General features: G+C 25.6%; 2 protein-coding genes across 2 annotated transcripts in view; one reads left to right on the forward strand and one right to left on the reverse strand.

Moving 5' to 3' along the window:
* Positions 1–7,987, forward strand: LOC122853401 (sperm flagellar protein 2-like). Its single transcript, XM_044153861.1, has 3 exons — positions 1–129; positions 229–5,691; positions 7,799–7,987. Exon 2 carries the CDS (start codon positions 263–265, stop codon positions 5,666–5,668), a length of 5,406 nt encoding a protein of 1,801 aa, XP_044009796.1. The 5' UTR covers positions 1–129; positions 229–262; the 3' UTR covers positions 5,669–5,691; positions 7,799–7,987.
* Positions 6,745–23,166, reverse strand: part of LOC122853901 (beta-1,4-N-acetylgalactosaminyltransferase bre-4-like) — a 26,307-nt gene continuing 9,885 nt past the window's right edge. The window contains exons 3-8 of the mRNA XM_044154312.1: positions 16,280–16,570; positions 10,237–10,490; positions 9,904–10,140; positions 8,358–8,541; positions 8,060–8,278; positions 6,745–7,994 (exon numbers count right to left, since the gene is read on the reverse strand). Of these exons, the coding sequence (XP_044010247.1) occupies positions 7,853–7,994; positions 8,060–8,278; positions 8,358–8,541; positions 9,904–10,140; positions 10,237–10,490; positions 16,280–16,434 (1,191 nt within the window). The 5' untranslated portion in view covers positions 16,435–16,570 and the 3' untranslated portion in view covers positions 6,745–7,852. The remainder of the gene's footprint in view (positions 7,995–8,059; positions 8,279–8,357; positions 8,542–9,903; positions 10,141–10,236; positions 10,491–16,279; positions 16,571–23,166) is intronic.

A 23,166-nucleotide genomic window follows, 5' to 3' on the forward strand; every position in this document is an offset into this window, starting at 1 on the left:
TAGCAATAATCAAGAGATACCTGAAAAGTCAAAGAAAATTAAAAAATTGAATTTTTCCAATTTGAAATTATAAAAAAGAAAAAAATGCTGATAATTAATACTTATTGTACCATGTGATCACGTTTGAAGGTAGCAATCAATAAATTATATATTTTTATATTTTTAAAATTGATTTTCTTTGTTTTTTTTGTTATTTATTTATTAATTAATTTTCTATTATAATTTCAGGTTGTGTAATAATATTAATTACTAAAAAATAAACATGTGTGATATTTTAAAAGCATGGTTTCGTTCCAAGCTGGGTGTACTGATTGATCTTACTCCTAGTATATTTGGACATCATGCAAGAGATGGTACATTGCTTGCTAAAATACTTCACTGTTATAACGTCATTGATCAAAATCAATTGAAGATGATAGTTTCAACACATGATCCAGCATTGTCAAGGGTGAATTTAAAACATCTTAAACTATGGCTTCACTTTATTGGAGTTGACATTGACGATGGATGTATCAAAGATATATCAAATGGCAAAGGTGTTGCTGCACTACAACTTTTTTATGATGTTTTTATTTGTCTTGAAAAAAAAGATAAATTTTATTTCATCACAATGGAAGAAGAGAGGAAAAGGTTTATAGAAACATCACAAAAATTTAGTATTAAAAGAGTATCAGATGACAAGCCACTGCAATATCCAGATGTCAATGATGAACTGACTAATAAAGCAAGTGTTGTAGACTGGCACAGAAAAAAATACATTGGACTACTTGATGATTATAAGGAGCAGAGAAAAAAATTCAGGAACTTACAAGATGTAAAAGAATCATCAGCTATTAAGCCAGTTTCAAAAACCAATGTTTTACCAAAAAAAATTAAACTACAACAAGAAGAAATTGCTGATATTGATGAATTTGACAAGAAACATAAAATAAAAAAAATACAATTAAATAATTATTTTAATGTTAATGATGAATTAAAAAATAAAACAATAAATATTGTTGAAGATCCAGAAGCTGTACAAAATTTTATGAAATCATTAAAAGCTCGTAGACAACAAGCTGCAGATATAAAAAAAAAAAAAGATCAAATGCAAACATTATTATTATCTGAACTGTGGAATAAAATTGAAAATGAAGAAAATAATAAAATTAATAAAATAATAGCAAATAAAATTGTTGAACAATCACAGTATGAAAAGAGAATAGTTAAAAAACTTCTTGATATTGAAAAAGAAAAAATAAGAATAATTGAGAATAAAAAAATTGAACAACAAATAGCATATCAAGTTAAAGATACTGATTGGCAAATGTTGGAAGAAAAATTAGAACAAGAAAATTTATGGGAAAATTATGAAGTTGAAGATGAGTGTTTTCGTTTGCAACAACTTTATCAACGACTTGATGAAGAAAGACATAATAAAAAATTAATGAAACTTAATAAAATTGCATCAAAAATTTTAAATGATATTATTGATTTGTCAATAAATTTATCAGAGTATAAAAAATTGAATGATAAAATTCCTGCAGTATTATTAAATGAATGGAAATTATTATTTTTTAAAAGTTTACCAATTCATGGAAATTTTAAATCTTCAAAAACGTTTGATGAATTTGAAGACGAGTACAAAGAAATGCTTGAAAAACTTAAAAGTGCTGAAGCTTTAAATAAAGAAATATTAGATAAAATAGACTTTGATAATTATCACAAACTTCAAGGACCTTGGAATGAGTTTATTCCTCAACTTGATGAAGATACACAACAGCTTTTAACACTTGGATTAAATATTTTAGGATACATTGTTCATAAATTATTAAGAATTATTTATCCCCAAACATCAGTACCAGTTGGATTGGATTTTTGTATTTTTCCTATACGTGGTGTTGTCATTGGAATTCCAGATTCATCTTTACTTTTGTATCTTGAAAAATTACTGGATGAAAAAAAAATTAAATTAATTAAACTTGAAGATGCAATTAATTATTGTCTACAAAAATACAAAGATGAAATGAAAGAATGTATTTACATTGATTTAGATAATTTGTCAAATGATTTTTTAAATAAAAAATTATCAAGAGATGAATTAACAACGGTCAAAGAATGGAACCAAGAAAAAACAATCGCAAGATCATCTAGAGAATCAAATAAAATTTCAAGAGCATCACGAAACAATATGCCAATTGATAAAACTTTCATTAATTACAATAAAGAGACTCAAACTCCAAAAGTAATTCCATACGAAGACATGCATCCCGTATTGAGTGACGTGGCCTATATTGGTAAATGGATATATAAATTTATGACACTTGGTGAACCATTATCTGATGAACTTACTTCAAAAATACTTTTACAATATTTACGAAGTTTAAAAAATATTGATGGTTGGGTTATTATTAATTATCCAGATACGTATGAACGTCTTGCAAGTTTTGAATTTGAATTGACTGGTCAAAAATTAATAAATTATGATCAAATGAATTTTGATAATATAAGTATCAAAGAAATTGATCCAAGACCATCAAGAATCACTTTTTTACATCCAGAAGATAGTGATTCTGTTGAATTATTTCAAGAATATAAACTTGTTCCTAATTTACCAAAATGTGAAAAACCATTAATCAATATTTCTACACTTACTTGTTTTATTCGGCTTCAACAGATACAAAAAAAAATTGATATTAATAATCCAGATATTCCAAGAGAACAGTCAGAAAATTATGATCATCATGTGGATGAGTATTATGCAAGTCAAGGAGTTACTTCTATCATTAAATATAAAACATGTGACATGAAAATTATGAAAACCATAGCTCAAATAATTATAGGTGATAAATCATTATCACAGTGTTCTTTGATTGATAATATTGTTGAGTCATCAAACGTTGTGAGTCAATCAAATGATCAAGATGATCATTTAGAAAATTATGAATTTATAGAAACACTAAGCTTTGAATCAGAAGAATCATTATCAAATAAAATTGAAAAAAAGTCTATTTATTTAGAGCCAAAACCAGGTGATGTTGGCTGGACTTGGGCAAATCTTCCAGTTGATCTCAAGGTTTTTGAAGGCATTGCACTTGTTTGGAAAAATATAGAATTTGCTTATATCAATAATTTAATGGATATTTTTAGTTTAAAAAGATTTAATTTTGCATCAATTGTTCCATATGGAGATTTTGTAATGAAACATATGATAGAATTTATTAGACGACCAGATGACAAGCAAGAATTATTGATTAAATTTAATCAAGCATTTAATGATATACCTGAAAATATGAGAAACGATGTGAAAATAAAAGACGAGTTACTCACTAAGGTTAATAATTTTCAAACTGAACTCTGGGAAATTTGTGATAAAAAAAGAAAAGAAGCTGAAGATAGAAGAAAAAAAATTATATTTGATTATTGGATAGCAACGCAGATGGTTCATTTGATAAATATTTATCTGAGAATAATTCAAGTGGAAGCTGATAGATTTTTAGAGACAATACAATTGATTAATGATTATTATTTGTTAATGCTTCAACGACCTCGTGATGGTAATCGACTTGGAAAGATTCATCTTAATCTATTGTCACTCAATGATGACAAATCATCTGACTATACATCTCTATTAACAAATGAAAAAAATATTATGGAACCTATTGAAAATATTGGAATTAATCAAGATGATATAAAAAATGAAATTTCTAATTATTTGAATAATTTTAATGAAGATTTAATTGATTTTTCTGAGACATTGTCATTTAAATTTATAAAATTAAATATTAAATATGTTGAATCGATTGTTGAGAAATTATATTTTTTAACTATTGAAAATGCAAAGGAAAAAGTTGTAATAATACCAAAAAAAATTAAACAAAAAAAACTAAAACAACGTTCGTTTAAAAAAAATTCTCAAAGTTCAATGGAACCACAAAGAAAAATAAGTATTGGAGAATCACCAAAAATTGATGAACAATCAACATTAAAAGATGAAGCTATGAAAAAAAATTTATATGAGGAATGGAATTGTGTTTTAAAATTTGAGTCAGCTAGAATGTCTTTGCGATTAAAAATTTTAGAAGAGTCAATTAAGTGTGATATTGATTTTTTCTTGGGAACAATGAAACATACATTTTTAAAAATTCATAAGTTAATAAGTGAAAGATTTGAAAATGAAATTAATAGTGTTAATAATATGGCAAAAGTATTTTGTAATGCAATAGAAAGAGGAAAAAAAATACAAGAAGAATTAATTTTTGATGGTGATGAATTTTTCGTCAATCCAAAAAGATTGATGACAACATCTTCACTTGTACCTGAAGAAGATTTACATCAGTCTATACTAAAGTTACGTCAACTTGAAAGATTAAAAGACATTTTTAAAGGTGTATCACCTTCTGGTAATATTCCAGCAATGTCTTTGGTATATATTCTTCAAGATTTAATAGAATGTAGTGGTGAAGAGCACGAGGAACCGCCAGTACCTTCTACATGGCTCGCTCTAGAGTCTCAAGATATACTAAAACTTGTTCATGAAATTTTTGGTGGTTCTCCTGTCGTTGATTGGCGAGAATTTATAATTCATGCAATGGATATTGAAATACCAAGTGTCGATGAGCTTATGGTTATTCTAGAAGCTTTCAAGAGACAAGATCAAGAACATTCTAACACAATTTGTCGTCAAAATTTTTTAAAAACACCTCTATGGTTTACTGTTGTTGATACGACATGTTCCTTAAATTCGTGGTCTCATGATTACTTTGAACTTGATGGTGAACAAATGTCTGAAGAAGAAATGACAAATTATAAATCAATTTCAAACTCAAAAATTATAAAAAATTATGACTCAGTTTATTCAATGTCTAATGATATAAATCCTAAAGAGTTACGAGACATTCTCAAGAAGAAATTACTTTGTGACATGTTTTTAGATACTTCATATTCTGTTAATTACATGGCAATGTTAATGGCATTTTGTAAAGATCAAGATCCAAAAAAAGGACTTGCCAAAGCTCTTAGTCTTGCAGTTGGAAAAAAATTATGTGATAATTTTGATGAGGGAGAAAAATATGTTAAAGCAATGTTGAAAAAAAAACAATTAACAGCAGATAATCAAAATGAAATAAGTTCTAAAAAATTAGAAGTTATTAAAATCATTGAAGGTATTTTGGACGATTTGGTTACCAAGGTGTTTCAAGAATTTAATAAGTCTCAAGATGTCTTTAAGGATAAACAAAACAGTTCTAGTAAAATGATAAGCTCGCCAAAAGTTGTTGGAACTAAATCTTCTAAATTGTCAACATATACATTGGCTGGATCTAAAACAACCAGTTTATCTACCTTTGATTATTCATCATCTTCAATGTTTACATTTGACAAATTACCGGTACAGTCACGAAAGACAACACACTGGTTAAAACTTGATGTGTTTAAGTCAGTTATGTCAGTGTTTTATCCTCAAATTGTTAATCAATCGGATCTTTACCAATCTGGAAAAACATTCAATGAGACTTTGACAGATATAATTGATGATTTACAATGTACTGAGCTAAATAATGAGGACAATGTTGTTCTTGCTCATCGACTTATTCACCATGATTTCGTCGTTCATCTTGTGACAGATTCTTACAAATTTTTAACAAAAAATTTATCTAAAATTGTTGAGGATATCATCAACAACAAATAAAAATAATACATCACAATAAAATAGTAAGTGTGAACAGCTATTGAAAGTTTTTATTTCTTGTTTTTAATTTACATTTATATTTTTTTCTTTAGTTTTAAATATTTCACAATCGATTGGGATGAATTTTTTTTTTTTATTTAACTAACACATTTGATTAATACAATAGGAAAAAGTTGTAGAATTTTAAAATCAATTGGTTCCTTGCGCGTAAGGCTACGTTAAACAAACAGCCTTTATTTTTTAATATTAAAAAAAGATAAATAATAATTTAAGCTTGGATATTAAATGGTCCTATTTATAATTTCCATTATTTTTTTATAAATTTTTTTTCATTTGCAAAGTAGCCAAGCCTATTTTATTTTCGTATCTTAACACTTTTTATTTGATTATAAATACTTAAATAATTAGTTAATAATTACATAGCATTATTCTAGTGGCTCAATATTCATTAATATCACTATCTGTCTTTATGTTTACGTGATGCACAGGAATTTTCTTTTTATATAAATTCCAATTGAATATAACAAATTTTATGTAAAATAAAATATGTGGAAGCATTTTTGCGAAATAAATTTCTAAATAGATCAATAAAAAGAAAATAAAAAAAGTTTTAAATCAATGAAATTTATAACTTTTAAAAAAATCAAATGAAAAAATTTTATAGTAGATTTTCCTGTGCAAAAACTTTATCATAACTTTTCGTAGATATTTGGTTTTCTTATGATCTATATAAACTATTTTATTTTATTTTTATAAAGTGAGCTCAAGGTTTATAATAAAATAATAAATTGAATTTTAAAAAATTCGTCCACATTGTTTTAAAATAATTTAAAAAGAAAAAGTAAAAACTATTCATGAACGAATTTAAAGATGATAATTACTTTAATTATTTATAAATGCTCACTTGATCACTCCTTATTATTTTTTTTATTTTTTAATTCAAGATATTATTATGCACATGATATGTGAAAACGTGAGTTATCATTATTTTTATAAATTTAAATTTCATTCAAGACAATCTGCATTTGCGTGTTTTTTTTTGTTCTTTATTATCATTATTATTTACGTTCTATTACTATTATTATTCTCTACTGCAAAAAGATAAAAAAAAAAGTATGAATAGTTTAAAACATTATTTTTTAAATCTCGTTATTATTCTGCTTCATGTGAAACATGTATTGTCTTTGCCAACCGTTATTTAAGCGTGAATTATCTCACAGCTAATAATAATTATAATAAGCTCTTTATATTTTTACAAAAAAATAAAATATATAAATAAATATTAATATTTGTATAATTAATTTCAAAAAAATTGTCTTATAAATAATTTATATTCTTAAAAATTATTTATTGATATTAAGAAGATTTATATTGTGTTTGCATTATTTTTGAAATTTTTATTTACTTATTTTTTTTATGCAAACAGAGTATTACAAAGAAAAAAAAAAAAATACTTGGAACTTGTTGAATAAATAAAAAGAAAGGAGCTTGATTGTTAATTAACTTATCAAAGATTACTTATAATCACAACATACATAATTCGCTCAACGAAATTATTATCTAGACATTAAAATATGCTCAATGATATATTTAATTGGCTGTTTATAATAATAATTAAAAAAAGAAAAACTAATAATATTTCTCTTGGTTCATTGACTTTTTCACCACAGCATTGTTTCTTCATGACTTAATAAATTCACTATACAGTTCATTTCCTTTTGCTCTTTTTTTTTTTTCGTCTTATTGACTTATGTTTTTTTATTTTTTCAAATATATATATAATATTCATTATTTTTTAATGCAACTTTGGCACGCTCTAAGTAAAACGGTACTCAATAAACATTCTAACTACTAGGACGTTAAAAAAATATGGGATTTAAGATAAAATGAGATGCTATATATAAAAAAACATCCCCTCAACTTTTTTTTTTTTTATTATTATTATTGTTCTTGAAGCGCTTTAATTTTCTTTGTTTATTTAATTATTCATTTATAGTTTACTTGCTTTTTAATCACTCAGCTAGACGTTTTTGATTTTTTAAGTAAAGTTTTTGTCTTTTCTTTTTACCCGAGGATTGTTTTTTTCTTGTGTTATATAATTACTGACTTGATTCATTTATTTTTTTTCAGATAAATGCAGAAGTTTTAAATTGGTTTGAGATTTCAACCAAACCAGGGTAACCATCAGCTTTTTTTTTTCATTGGTGCTAATCGAACAAGAAGCCAGGTATATAACTTGAATTTTTTCTTATCGATCAATTCATAGCGAAGATTTTTAAGACCATCTGTGGTAAATCTTTTTTCTCCTGATCTTAAAACTTCATATCTAAAATAAAAAATCAAAACAAAAAATTAGTTTTATATTTTCTATTTTAATGCTAATTATATTACCTTTTGGGATTGGCTTTTTCTTTTTGATGTGATAACATTTTATATCTTGCAATATTTGCAGGATATCTAGAAATGTAAAGACCTCTTGCTTTAATTCTATTAGCCATATCATCATCCTCACCTCCCCATCCCCAAAATGCATTACTAAATCCATTAACCATTTGAAAATGTTCACGAGACATTGCTGATACACCTCCAAATAAATCTGCATATGGTAATCTATTAAATTAAAAATAACAATTATTATTAATCTCTATATTTAATTTTAATTTCAGAATTAATAAAAAAATACAAAAACCTGTATCTAAATTTATCAACGGCAACAGACATATGCCTTGGTTGTTCTGGACATGTGTAAAGATTTCTATCATCTTCAGGAAGAAGATCAACATCGTGAAATATAAAACAATCAAATTGACGTTCTTTCAATGCCTCAACTGAGCCCACATTCATCAACATTGCACGATTAAATTGTCCAGTACCTGAAATTATTGTTATCATTGATATTATAATACTGATTTTTATTTTACTATATTATTATATAATTTTATATCATGAAATATTCATCATATATACATGATGTTATTATGTAAATTTTAATATTAAGACAATAATGATATGAAAAATAAAAAAATATATAGATGACATTCTCTGTTCAATGTAGTTTCATCAGTAGTGATTTTAAAAATTGTTTCATTTATATAGTGATATTATTCAAGTTTGTCATTTAATTTTGAGTTCATTCTATGCTGCAGTGCTTCGGCTATGTCACCCTTTATTGAATGTGGGTCATGCGCTTGTGTTAAAGCTCTGCCAAGTTTTTTTTTTTATTTTTTTTTTTACACCACATCATTGAGCTTAGTTTCTTGAGATTTTTATTTCTTTTTTTTTTTTCTTATTATTTTCATTTTTTACCTGGGTTACAAACTACCTCATCTTCATGTAAAAATAACTTGAGTATTTTTTATACTACCATTCTTATTTTTTTATATTTTAAATTGTTTTTTTCTTTTTTAAATTTTGCTTTTTGACTGTTAGTAAATTTATATTTATAGGAATTTAAATTGTCATATTAAATTATAAATTTAAAAATAAATAATCAAAAGATAATAGTTATCAAAAAATTATTATATAATCGTTAAAAAATTATTTTTTATCATTCAGATTACAGTATGAAAACTACTAAATATTTTACGATCTTTTGAGACTGGATCGCTGCTGGTTAACGAGTTCAAGATTACACAGGGATTTACGAGCTCTACAACGACGTGATCAGACATTCTTTTTTATCAGAAGAACATGGCCTTTATTATAATTTTTTTTTCGGTTCATTTTTCTTTCGGTTCAAGATCGCTTTCTTTTTTTTTTTATTATTCGCTACTTGCTTCTTGATTTATTTCCGTATTCGTTATGTTTTATATATTTTTTTATTTGTGTGCTGAAAGTTGAACATTTATCACAGTCATCTGCAGTCGTTATTTATTTTTTGAGTAAAAAATAAATAAACACGAATTAAGAAAAAATTAATTACAAGTTTAGGATAGTATACAGAACATATTGATGAATGAAATTTCGACATTTATCAGTTGTATCACGTTGAGAAAGTATTAACAATAATAATGAGTACTCCCATGACATTTGCTGAGACCATTTCCGGCATTAGCCAATATGACCTCTGTCTTCCTAATTAAAACCCTCTTTACTCAACATCGTTTATCAATCTTGACGCTAGCTGTATTTACAAAATTCCCCATAATTCCATTTACGAGAAAACAAAGAAGAAAATAAATACATTATTTATTTTCCTTTGTATATAGCCGATAATAAAATTATTAGAAAATTACCTTCTTGTTCGACAACAAATATTTGGTAATCAATTTGTTGTCTCAATAGTACTGGGTGTAAATTGTAGAGAAATGTTACAAGATGTTCATAACGATTTCTATATGGAATAATAATTGCAACACGATGACGTGATGCACAATTTTTTGGGTTTCCTCGTCCACCTTGATTAACATCTTTAAGTCTTGTTTCAAGTACAGACATTTCTGGTGGATTTTTAAGTATTGCAAGTGGTCCAACTGTTAAATTAAAATAAATTAATAAATATTAATTGTTTCAATAGTAAATAATAAGTATTGTTATGTATTTAAAAATTAATTAAATGAAAAGTTTACCAAGATTTGGAGGTATTAGAGGACATCTTTGTTGTAAAGTTGAATTGAAAATTATTTTATTCAGAGGAGGAATAAATTTCGTTGTATTTGTATCAAACTTTGTAGCATTATTGACGTCGTGAAGTCCAACAACAAGGGGTGATACTATTGTTGTTGATGTGTGGTTTACAATTACTGTTGGATATGTTTGAACTGTTTCTGCTCCGTAAATTATAAGACCACGTTGATGATGTCTAGGCGAATGTTCAGGATACCTGAAGTAAGAAAAAAATATAACAAAAAGAATTAACATAAAGTTTTATTTAAATAAAAATAACAAAAAAACAAATAAATATAAAAATAGATTAGGTATGACCTTTTTATGTATATAAAATATTTAGAAAAAAAATTATTCAACATTCAAAGTTTGTTATTTTGAGAAAGTAACAAGGTCATATTAATGATACTTGAAACGATTGATTTCTCAAAGTCAAATATAGTATCTCACAGTCGATTGACTAGCGCATGATGTGACACTCAATAATTGCATCATTAAGCATCGTTGGATATACCAGCATGAACTAAGACTATTGAGACTGTCTGCAGATAGTAATTGATTGATCAATTTTAATTGAATTCATCAAACATACATTCAGATAAATTTCATTTGAGTTATTTTATATATTATGCTATATATTATATCAAATGATTAATTATTTTGATCAGAGACTGCTATTTATGAGTGAAATAAAAATAGAAATTGTTAGTAATTATTTACAAGTGGTTAAATTCCAAAAAACATTGGATTGTTCGACATTTACAATGTAGATAAAGAATAAAGATAATATGGCTGAAAGATAGTTGTGCTGTGAACAAGTAGTTACAGGTCCAACTTTTTTCGTTACTCACTATCCATTTATATATAAAATAATAAAATAATTAAGATGACGTAAGATATAAAAAGTATTAAATAATAAAACTTAAGATACCTCCTTGCCTGTTCTATATTCCTGATCAAAAACCATGATTTTTAAAGAAAATTTCAAAGTGATACATAGAATAATTAAAATAACATAAGGTATAAAAAGTATTATATGTTAAATAAGTATTTGAAAAATTCAATTTATCATTCTACATTTCTGATAAATTATTATTAAAAACTTTGGAAATTACTTTTTCCATTTTCTGTTAGCCTGATATATTTAGAAAAAAATTTTACTGAATCGTATCAGGAACATAGAATGACAAAAGAAGTATTCGGTATTTTAAAAAATTTACTTCCTCGATTTTATATTTGCCTGATACTTACTTGAAAAAAAAAAAAATTTCGAATTTAAAATTTTTGAAAATACCTTCTTGCTCATTCTATGTTCCTGATACTCGAAAAAATTTTAAAGAAAAAAATATTTTCGAGTATCAGGAACAAAGAATGAGCTAAGAGGTATTTTCAAAAATATCAAATATCTTTTTGCTCATTCTATGTTCCTGATACTCAAAAAATTTTTTTTTTTAATTATTTTTAAATTTTTTTTCAAATTTGATAGAAAAAAAAATTTTCGAGTATCAGGAACATAGAATGAGTAAAGAGGTATTTGATGTTTTTTGAAATTTTTTGAACGATCAGCGGCATTTTTTTTTAGAACTATAGGGTAAACACATTTAAATATCATAGATAGAAGCTGTTTTATCAGGGTTATAGAACAGACAAAGAGGTATTTTTTGAGTTAACAAGTTCAGTGCCATCTATTCAAATGTATTAATCTATGTATTATTCTAAATTTAAATAATAATATTTCGAAACTTTTAAATTTAGTTTTCAAAAAAATTCATACAAAGATAGTTTATCGTCTAGTTATAACCCAAAGGGTATTCATATACTATAGTGGTTTATGATAATATCTTTTCCCTTTTCTTTTAGTCAATATCGTACACTCAGGAAGCAACTGAAGCTTTTTATATCTTTCAACACACACGTACACTCATTTTACATAAATGTAAGTATGTATTCATGAGTACTACATGAGGTCACCTACATTTTTTATCTATGACATAATTTTCTAGTAGCTTTAAATAGTTAAAAAAATAAATAAATAACTAATAAGACAAAGGACATCTTTGTCCTTTTATTTATCTCTGTATTCTATATATACCATCGAATACACGAATAGTTTATTGCACGAATAATCTTTCTGCTATTATTTTATTTTACTTAAAACTTGCATAAAGTCAACATGAAATGTCATTTTACCCCAACTAAAATATATTTCAATTTTTATTCCACCTAATATTTGTTTTTCTTTTAATATATCAAGGTCAAATACAATACTTGATTTTATTTATTACTGAAATTTCTTTTTTTATTATTATTATAAACCAAATAAATAAATAATAAAAATAACAAAATATAAATAATGAAATACCCAGTCGATGAAATCGTGAACAAATATCTTTTGTAATAAATTTCATTCATGTTGCTATTATTATTTTAACAAAGAATGAGGGTAAAATATGTTGATCTATATATGTGTATGTGTCCATCAAATAGTCACATAAAATTATTTATGATATTTTCATTTACAAATGTTTATAGTAAAAGTAGAACAACAAAAGCAACATAATAGAAATTGCTTTTATGTTTTTGTTTTACCGATTAGGGTAATTTAATCAAGGGAAAGAGGTTTAAACAAAAAAAAAGGGATATGTACAGTAGAAAGGATGAGAAATAAAAATAGGATAAATTCATTGGTGTACATACATTGTAAATTTAACTGGTTTATTTTTGAATGGAATAAAAAATATAATTTTACTCGGCAATGTCATAAATCTTGGAAAAACTTTGTTCATATAATCGTAATTGTAGGGATGTTAACTGCCTAGGTATACAATAGATCTTTTTTATATTTTAAACTCTTGCTTTATGTTTCACTTGAAAGTAAAAATGAAAAATAATATTTTTTTACGATATTTTATATTCTTGTTTGTTTCTATTTTTTTTTTTTTTTGGTTTTTTTGTCTATGAATCTTTAACGCCATAGGTCATATGATATGGTCATTGTCTTGTTCTATTTTGTTCTGGCTTTGCCCCAAGGAAAAATGAAGAAAAAAAAAATCGAAACATATCTAATAAAAGTTTGACATTGCAATAGGTATTTCCAATGCATCTCGAAAAAATATTCTTTACAAAAACTAAAGCTATATGTATTGTTATTATTATTTTTTTTTTTTTCTTTTACTTTTCAAGAAAATTTCAAATATATACAAGATTTATGAGAAAAATATAAAAAAATCATAACTTGAAAGTACATGACATGTTTATCCAAAATAGAAAATACCTTAAAGGTATAGAAAATATTTTCCTGACTATACTTTGTTGTATCATTTTTATTTATTTTATTTTATATATATTTCTTTGGAAAAAAAAATATGCATTATATATAGGCCTCAAGCTTCATATAATACACCAAGCACATAAAAACTCAAAATTGACTTTAAAAAAAGAAAAATAAAAATTTTAATAAAAATCTAAAAAAAAAAAAAAAAATAATAAAAGTTCTTTGAATGGTCTTTGGTAAATAACGCCTAGATTTGAATTTTTTTCTACTTTTTTCATATTTAATTTCACAGTAAATTCAATTCAAAGTAAAAAAAAGAAAAAAAATTTCTTATATTCATGAATTTTCGATCAATATTATATACAGTTATAAAATTTTATTTTTTAAGTTATTTAGAGTCAACCCTTTGATACCCAAATTTACCAATATCAGCAAAATATATCTATGCAAAATATAAAGTGTACATAAATATACATATAAATTGACACAAATACATTGGCATATGTTGAGTGTCAGAGTAAACTGCTGACTTGGTTCATCCGATGAATATTAGTGAATGGTTATAACTGGTAAACAGCCGCTTGTTAGATAACTTCAATATATTATAATACATGTACGTAATATCATCAAGATGATGAGAAGCTTTTAAATAGCGATGTGATAGGAGAAAAGCAACGATGGCATATATCGAGCCAAATAACCGAAATGTGCTGTACACAACAAGCAAGGTGGACGACGACACAACCAGCAATTTGTGGTGTCTGCGACGTCGCGGTATTCAAGCTATTGCTTTCAGAGTTGTGGTACTCAAATGTCCTCTTTCTCTCTCTATACATAATCAATGTGTACAAAGATATGCAACTTTGCTGTTTTGATATTTGTGATATCAAAACAGCTTGCTATAGCCAATAAGCATCCAACGATCTAAAATCAAAACCGAACTTGTTTATCATTTTTTCATTTATTTATTTTGTCATAAAAGTTTTTTTTCTTATTATATATATAATAATACTATATGTTATTGCATGATTGGTCTATAAAATTTTTTATTATTAGCAATATCAATTTTAATTGTTAATATGAGTTATATTTATTTTATGTTATTTATGATTTTAATGTAAATTGATTGTATGATAACTTTAAAGTTAATTCTTTTTTATTTCTTTAACAAAGATGAATTATTTTTTTTTGTGGGAAAGAGATGGTTAGCTTTGCTTGGACCTTTTGATATAGATAAACGAGACGAACGAACGTTCAATGAACCCTTAATGGAATTTAATTTAATTGGATCATACCAATCGATGTTTTCTGGTGTTCAATCATCAGCCAATGCGCAAACTCTTTTTTCTTAATTTTTTAAAATTTTATTGGGTGTGTATATATTTTATACAAATATATATTATATTACACTTGTCAAATTTTTGTTGAAAACCTTGATAGTTTACAAGAGTAAATATTGCATGAAAAAATGGACTTTAACAAGTTGTCGAGACAAGTTTTTCACCAGATGAAAATATTGGAGGGAGGAGTAAAGTTGTCTGAGTGGAAAAAACCAGAAAATAAAAAAAAAAAACAAGTGGAAAAGTATTTTGTTGAGTCAGACTGGCGCCTGATGTCCAAAACGCAGTTTTCTGACCACGTTTTTTACCTTTTTTATTTATTTGTTTTTGTTACTATGCTATAGTGTATATTCTTTTTTTTTTTTTTATAACTATTTATTTAAGTTTTTTTTACTAACATAAACTTTAAATGGTATGTTTTTTTTTTTTTTTTATACACCTTGTTTTCCATTTTCACTAGTAGATCATAACTTTACACGTTAAAATAAATTTTCCGATTATTTCTCATCGTATAACAGTAAAATACAAGAATGAAAAAAAAAAAAAAAACATTTAGCCATAAAACTCGAACAATAGAAAATACCTGGTGATGATAAAAAGCAAATTATGAGTTATTTTTATTTTTTGTCTCTAATCGGTATTGGTATTTTATTCTAGAGTTTATATACGTATATATAATTTTTTTTTTTTTATCTCGTTTATTAGTCAAATAATATCCCGTCCCTTTTACTACGGAAATGATATATATAATTTGTGTTATAGAACACGCACAGTACACATATAATAAATTAATAAATTATATTGCGATGATGTGGTCAATTCGAGGCATGTCGTGCGAAATTTACGTGGATCAATAAACATAAAAAATATTCGAATTAATTTATTTATATAGATATTAATAATGTATTAATAAAAGGAAAAAAAAATACTTGAATATTTTTATCATGCGTATATTTAAAATATAAAAACTTCATTTGAATTATCAACTGATATGAAAATTAAAGGGAAGTGATTTGTTTTATCAATCAGAGTCTGAGAAATATTTATTTAAAAAGAGCACAATACAGTTTAAAGATATGAAAAAATAATAAATGCGAGAAAAAACATTTTTATATAAACAATTAATAAACACGAAGTAATCTCATGAAAAAAAAAGGAAACACTTAAATAGAAAGAGAGAGTGTGATAAAGTGAAAACAATATGGTAAATTTGTTTGACAAATATTAACAAGATAATTAAATTATCAACATTTCATATGAACTTGGCCAATTTATTACCAGTTATTTAGAAAAAAAAAAAATTAAATATATCAATGACCTACGCAGTTGTAACGAATTGTACTCATTATTTTAATGAGCTAATTAAATTAAAGACATATGTGTTCCACAAACCTTGTTCCGTTTGTTGAAAATAGTCCTTCAATAGGCCGTGTGTCAAGTCCACCACTCAATATATATTGTAAAGCAATCAACGCAAGCACAAGACAAGCAAGTGCTTTATAAAGACGTGATGGATTTGACAGTGTCACCTTTGTAGCATTAGACATTGCATCTTCCTATCTATGGTAACAATTCAACATGATTTTTTTAGTTGATAATTTTTCACAGGATACTCTCTTTAAATTTATTCTGGTGTCCATCAAACTGCTTATGTTAACAGCTTAGTTTATCTAGAGTATATATCTAAAAAAAGAAAAAAAAAACATGTTAAAAATTGTTTTTTTTTATATTTAAATTAAATAACAGCATAAGAAGTAATTTAAAACAAAAAATAACATACAATCACACTTGTATTTTAATGATGTAATTAAAAAAAAAATAATAGTTTCAACTATTTTATTATATTTTTAAAAAGTTAAATAAAATGTTGAGAATTTTATTTTTTCAAATTAAGCAAGTGTCTCGTAGGACTTTGTATAGTTCAAAAGAATTTATGTAAACCTCGTAAAAAAAATAAGTTTTAGTATGTTGTGAATTTAATTCACGAATAGTAAATGAACTTGCATCTCTGAAATTTTAATGTATGTGAATATAATGCATGTATGTAGGTATAGAGTTAAAGTTTATTGGCACAGTTGTGGTTTTTATAGGTTGTTAGACCAGTTAATATATCTTTAGACTCGTGGGAGTCAGTCAAACACGCAAGTGACCTGTCTCCTAAAATTTTTCTCGTTATATCATTGAGCAATTTCCAGCATTCGAGTGCTATTCATATTTTTACATTTGAAAATAGACAAAAAAAAAAAAAGTAAAATTAAAAATATCAATTAATGACAAAAAAAAACCTATCAGTTTTATAATTTAAATTTTGCATTATTTCATAGTCATATGATTTTTTTAATTGCTTTTTTTTTTTTGTCCATTGCTCTATTTATTCGATTGAGAATATATACTGTGAATTTTTAATTTTATTTGAACACTTGAATGGCCAACTCATGAAAGCACGTAACGTTTATGACAAGCCAAGTGAATGGTTTGTTCACATACCAACAAATTGCGTGCACTAATATATATCGAGAGTCTAGGCAATACAAAGTACTATTTTCTGCTTAAATTATATCTTGTATAATTATTTTGATTTAAATTTATATCAATTGTTTTTTATCTTTTATATTATACAATTTAGTATTATCTAAAATTAAAATACAAGTAAGTATAAATATACTTAATGAATAATTCAAATGCTTGAAATAAATTTATTAATTAATTCACGATTGACAATTCAAAGATATTTTAAAATATCAAATTTCTTATTATTAATTTGGTCATTAAATTATTATAAATATACTGATAAATATATTTATAAAATAAAATCAATAAGTCAAGTGAAATAATTTAAATTTCTGGCTCATGAATACAAAATTAAATTATACAATCAATTTTCAAATGACAATAATAATAATATGTAAATGAATAAAAATTGTAAATGTACATTGTCGTAAAGTATTTTCTTAAATGTAGAAATTCAGATAGATTTTTGGTATCTTAAATTCTTGGCACGGGTTTCGGTAGTTTCCGGGTGTATTGCGAGTCAGATCAGCAAGAGGGTATATAGTATGGAGTCGACTGAGAGGCATATAAAGAGGGCTGAGGTGGCAGCTGTGCTTTTCCAAGTTGTCGACGCATTGCAGACACAAAAGATTCGGGCTTTTGGGCCATTTCAATTAGTAAATAACCCAGCATACATTTTTTTTTTTTTTTTAATTACTTAATTAAAAATATTAGGTTAATGAAAATATACAAAAATTAAAATGGAAATTAACGATGCAATAGAATAAATTTTAAAAGCAAAAAAATAATATTCATTTTTTCATTTGTAAATTTAATATGAAATTTTTTAAAAAGACAAATATTTAAAGAGCAAAAAAAAAAAGTTTAATAAATTTAATACTATAATAAGCTATGCAAAAAAAAAATAAAAAAATTTATTCTATTTCAATCACATTAAATGGCTAATTTTGGTAAAAACTTTTGATTGAGATTCATCAGTAAACGAGTTGACTGTTTCAGTTGATAGTGCACTTAAGTTGACTTAATTAAGAAAATGGCTTAAAGCTGTTGAGAGATGTGTAAACAGAGTTGTCGTCTGTGTTAACAGTACTGATAGGTTTTATCAGAATTTTTTTCTTTTTTCAAATATTTAACTTTTTTGGAGTTTATCAGTATCTCGTGAATGTTATTTTAGGGAAACAAAAAATGGTCCCTCAAAGGGCAGCAGCAAAAGATGGTTTATCGTTAAAATTTCTTTTTTTTTTTTTATGATATAAAATATATCAAGTTTTTCAAATAGCCCTGAGACATGAAAATCCGATTCATGTCGATTTAATGTCAATTTATAATCTAAATCCCATTTCAACCTTTTTTTTTCTTTTTATATATTATGAATCTATATATTATATAAAAGTTATTAAATTCTTTGCTTAAACCATCAATTGCAAAAAATTATAAATGACAAAAGAAAATGCCGATTTGAATTTCGATTGAAATATCATTGAAAATGATTTATGTTTTAATTGTAAAAGTGAATTCCAGTGGGTGACTTTTTATAACGTGAAAAATAATAGACCGGTAACGACGGCTATGACGGGAGAATGAATAAAAAAAAAATCAAGCAAAGGTAAAATGAAAAAATAGAAGATGAGTCAAAAATAAAAATTGGGAGAATACTGAGGATACTGTTGAAAAGAGGATGAGGAAATCGATAGCCATCGTCATGGTGACCATTTGTATCAAAGTATTTTTTATTTTTATTTTTTGCAACTCTTTATTCTCGCTATTCAGTTGAAAAAAAATCTATTTTTTTTTATTACTACTTTTCATTTGCTTCCCATTATTTTAATTTCGATAAAAAAAATATGTGCAAACATGTCACAAAAAAAAAAAATGTTTTATTTTAGTTCAATTGATAAAAAAATCTGTTATTACGATACTTTGAATTAATTTTTTTTAACTGATCAAAGTATAATAAATATTTTAGCAAAAATGTCAAATTGTTTTTCTTGATGGTTCAAGTGTATCACTATCTAATTGTCAAGTACACTCACTAATATTGTTTCTACTTTCACGTATTTTATATATTAAAATGATTCAGAATCAAAACGACTGTTGATTAAAAAAAAACTAAAATCAACATACCTCATTATACACCATTATACACCTTTAGCATTATTAGCATTCTTTTAGTTTTTTATTTAAAAAAAACAATGTTGCAGTTGCTCAGTTACAATTGGTATGTAGTACTTTCAATTAATAGCACTGTTTTCCTCACGATTTTGACTCCAATGACAAACCAGTGTAATCATTTTTTTACTTTTAGTCCTGGTACTAATGCTTGTGTTTGATGAATGACATCAGTACTTGCTAATTTAATCGAAATGATGGATTAGTTTAAGCAAGGTCATGGACAAATAAATAAACATACTTACCATCATGTCTTGTCCACTGGCATCAAGACTATTGTCATATTGTTCAGCAATAATTTTTCCAATTTTTTACGTACACTTTTTGTATATAGCTATAAACACATTTTAAGTGACAATAAAAAAAAGTGGATAATTGAATTTATAGTGACATGACGATTGACGCTACACATATTTTTTCATACAACTTACTATTCCACTATGTTTACACTCGAACCCATTGTCCTTAGAAGTTTTTGGCATCCTTAGCTTTGACAATCTTGACACGACTATTTCATTTCGAAATACTCAAAAATCAGCACTAAACTGTTACAAATTATATTGACAATGTTGTTATTAATCAATTGGATTAAAATTATTTATTGTTAGATAAGGTTAAACTATTAAATAATTAATAAAACTTTTGACAGCAAATGACTTGAAATGATGACGTAACAAATTATACGGCCGCTCTGATAAAATAATAGAGTGGAGATAAGCTAATTAATTAATAACTACGCCCTTAGCGGTGGCATCAGGTACTATCAATTTGAATTTTTGAATAATTGACCGCCAAAATTGATAGTATCTATTGCTGGCGCTAAGGGCGCAGTTATCGTTCATTAAACTTATCCCCACTCTATGATTTCATCGAAATGGCCGCATAATTTGCCACGTCATCATTGCAAGTCATTATTGTCAAAAGTTTTATTACGTAATTATTTAATAGTTTAATCTTATCTAACAATAAATAATTTTGATCGAAATGATTAATAATAGCATTGCCAATATAATTTGCAACAATTTAGTGCTGATTTTTGAGTATTTCGAAATGAAATAGTCATGTCAAGATTATCGGAGCTAAGAACGCCAAAAACTTTCAAGGACATTGGGTTCGTGTGCAAACATTGTGAAATAGTAAGATAGTAAGTTGTGTTAAAAAAATATCTATAACGTCATGTAACTATAAATTTAATTATCCACATTTTTTAATTGTCTCTTGAAAAGTATATTTATAATAAAGTGTTAATTTAATATTTTTTCTTTGTGTTTGTAGCTATACAAAGAGTGTACGTAAAAAATTGGAAAAATTATGGCTAAAAAAATGACAAAAGTCTTGATGCTAGTAGACAAGACGCATAATGGTGAGTATGTTTATTTATTTGTCCATGACCTTGCTCAAACTAATCCATCATTTTGATTAAATAAGCAAGTACTGATGTCATTCATCAAACACAACCATTAGTACCAGGACTAAAAGTAAAAAACGATTTGTCATTGAGTCAAAATCGTGAGGAAAACAGTGCTATTAATTGAAAGTTACTGTAACTGGCAACTGCAACATAATACAAAAACTAAAAGAATGCTGATGATGCTAAAGGTGTATAATGGTGTATAATGAGGTATGTTGATTTTAGTTTTTTTTTAATCAACAGTTGTATTGATTAAATTTTTATATAAAATACGTGAAAGTAGAAACAATATTAGTGAGTGTACTTGACGATTAGATAGTGATACACTTCCATCAAGAAAACAATTTGATATTTTTTTTTTAATGAAAAGAAAATCAAAACAATCATTTACATTCAGTTTAACGTTTAAGTTTTTGATAATGATTTATTTTAGTAGTACAACTTAGACATAATGACGAGATTAATTAGAATTTGAACATCATTATGTTATGTTGATGGTACAAAAACTCGGCGTTTGCGCCTTTCTGACGAACAATGCGCTCAATTTAATGAAATACTTTAGTTGAGTACAAGGCTAAATAAAAGACAATGATCAATCCTGGATGATTAAAAATCACTCTTTGATTATCCTGAACCTCTTGTTGTAATATTAAACATTAAATTGACGTGATGCTAAGTTTAAGCGAATCCAAACACTACATGAATTATCTGATAATATTTATTATCGTGTTTTTCACTTTTTTGTTTTCAAGTTAGTTTGGAAAACAAAAAAAACGTATATAGAATAGAGATACAAATTGCCAAAAGGCAAACGGATGTTGTGGGTGTTTTTGGGATGGCTTTGCAAGAATGTAAATGACATATAATCCCCTCTGGGAATTGATGCAAAGCACAATCTTGTTTTGTTATGATGATGACAGTCTGTGTCGTATCATACTCCCCTTGAAGAACTTATTTTTCACCCTTTGTGCATCAACTATTATCCGTATAATATGTGATTTATCAAATACCATTGAACCTAGTTACGGTCAATTTATTTGACTATTGAAACTTCAAGTAGCCGTTAGTATTGAGTTTACCTTAAAAAAAAAACATCTTAAATATTCTCTTTCAATGATGAACATTTAAATTTTATTTTATTAGTTTTTATATATTTATTTAAAAAAAACTCTCTAAGCCTCTCTTCAATTTTCATTCAATAAATAAAATAAAAATTTTGCTCTTGTTAATTTTTTAATGACATTCTCGTTTTTAATTTTCAATTAAAAAAAAAAAAAACATTATTCGATGGTTGTGATAGCAATCTTCTAATTAATAAATAAAATACATTTAAGGTAATGACAGACTGGGAATTATATATAGTCATCAACATCCGGTGTTAATTTACTCTGAAAATGATGTTTTATTCCAAGGTTAATTTTGTTTTTTTTTTATGTTTATGCAAAAACATTTATTTCAATGCACGAAGCGAATAATTTTCCACTTTTTTATGATCATTTTTTTTTTTTAACATCCTTCGATGTATCCTGGATATCTGCATGACAGCTACCCCTTTTTAATTTATTTTTTTTTATTTTCCATACGCCAACTTGTCAATTTTACTGCACTTTATTCAACAAAGCCATTTGGCCACATGCCAATCAATCCGGCTATCTTGTGACGCATTTAAAAAATATATCAAATTTGTTTGAAATATTAAAAGATAAAAAAAATAAATTAACAATATATACTATTACATATGTGAGTCTTTATGTATAAAGTTGAATTTAGCCAACGTATATAATAGCTTTCACCCGGAAGATACGAGAAAAGGAAATGCGAAACATTTCTGCAATTTCGTATTATTTTTTTTTTATTTTATTTTTCATTTCATTTTACTTCTTCATTCTATCGTATTTTTTTACGACTTTTTCCCTTTTTTTTTGTGAAAGAGCAAAGCACCTGGGTCGTTACATTTTCTTCTTGTTTTGCATTTTTTTTTTTTTTTTACCAAAGACGTGATTGATGTGGCATCAATTGCACCCCAGTTGATATATATATATTTTTTGTTAGTATGAAAAAATATTATCGAAAGAAAATCTAAAACAAAGCTTTCTCTGCTTTTGTATATTTTTTTTTATTCTATTTTATTGACTAAAATAATTTATCAACGTTTCATATTTGATATAAAATATAAATATTGAAATTT

This window comes from Aphidius gifuensis, linkage group LG1 (assembly GCF_014905175.1).
Source record: "Aphidius gifuensis isolate YNYX2018 linkage group LG1, ASM1490517v1, whole genome shotgun sequence".
NCBI lineage: Eukaryota > Metazoa > Arthropoda > Insecta > Hymenoptera > Braconidae > Aphidius > Aphidius gifuensis.

Excerpts from the sequence above, each read along its gene's own strand:
- LOC122853401 (XM_044153861.1), top strand. The coding sequence starts at position 263 with ATGTGTGATATTTTAAAAGCATGGTTTCGTTCCAAGCTGGGTGTACTG.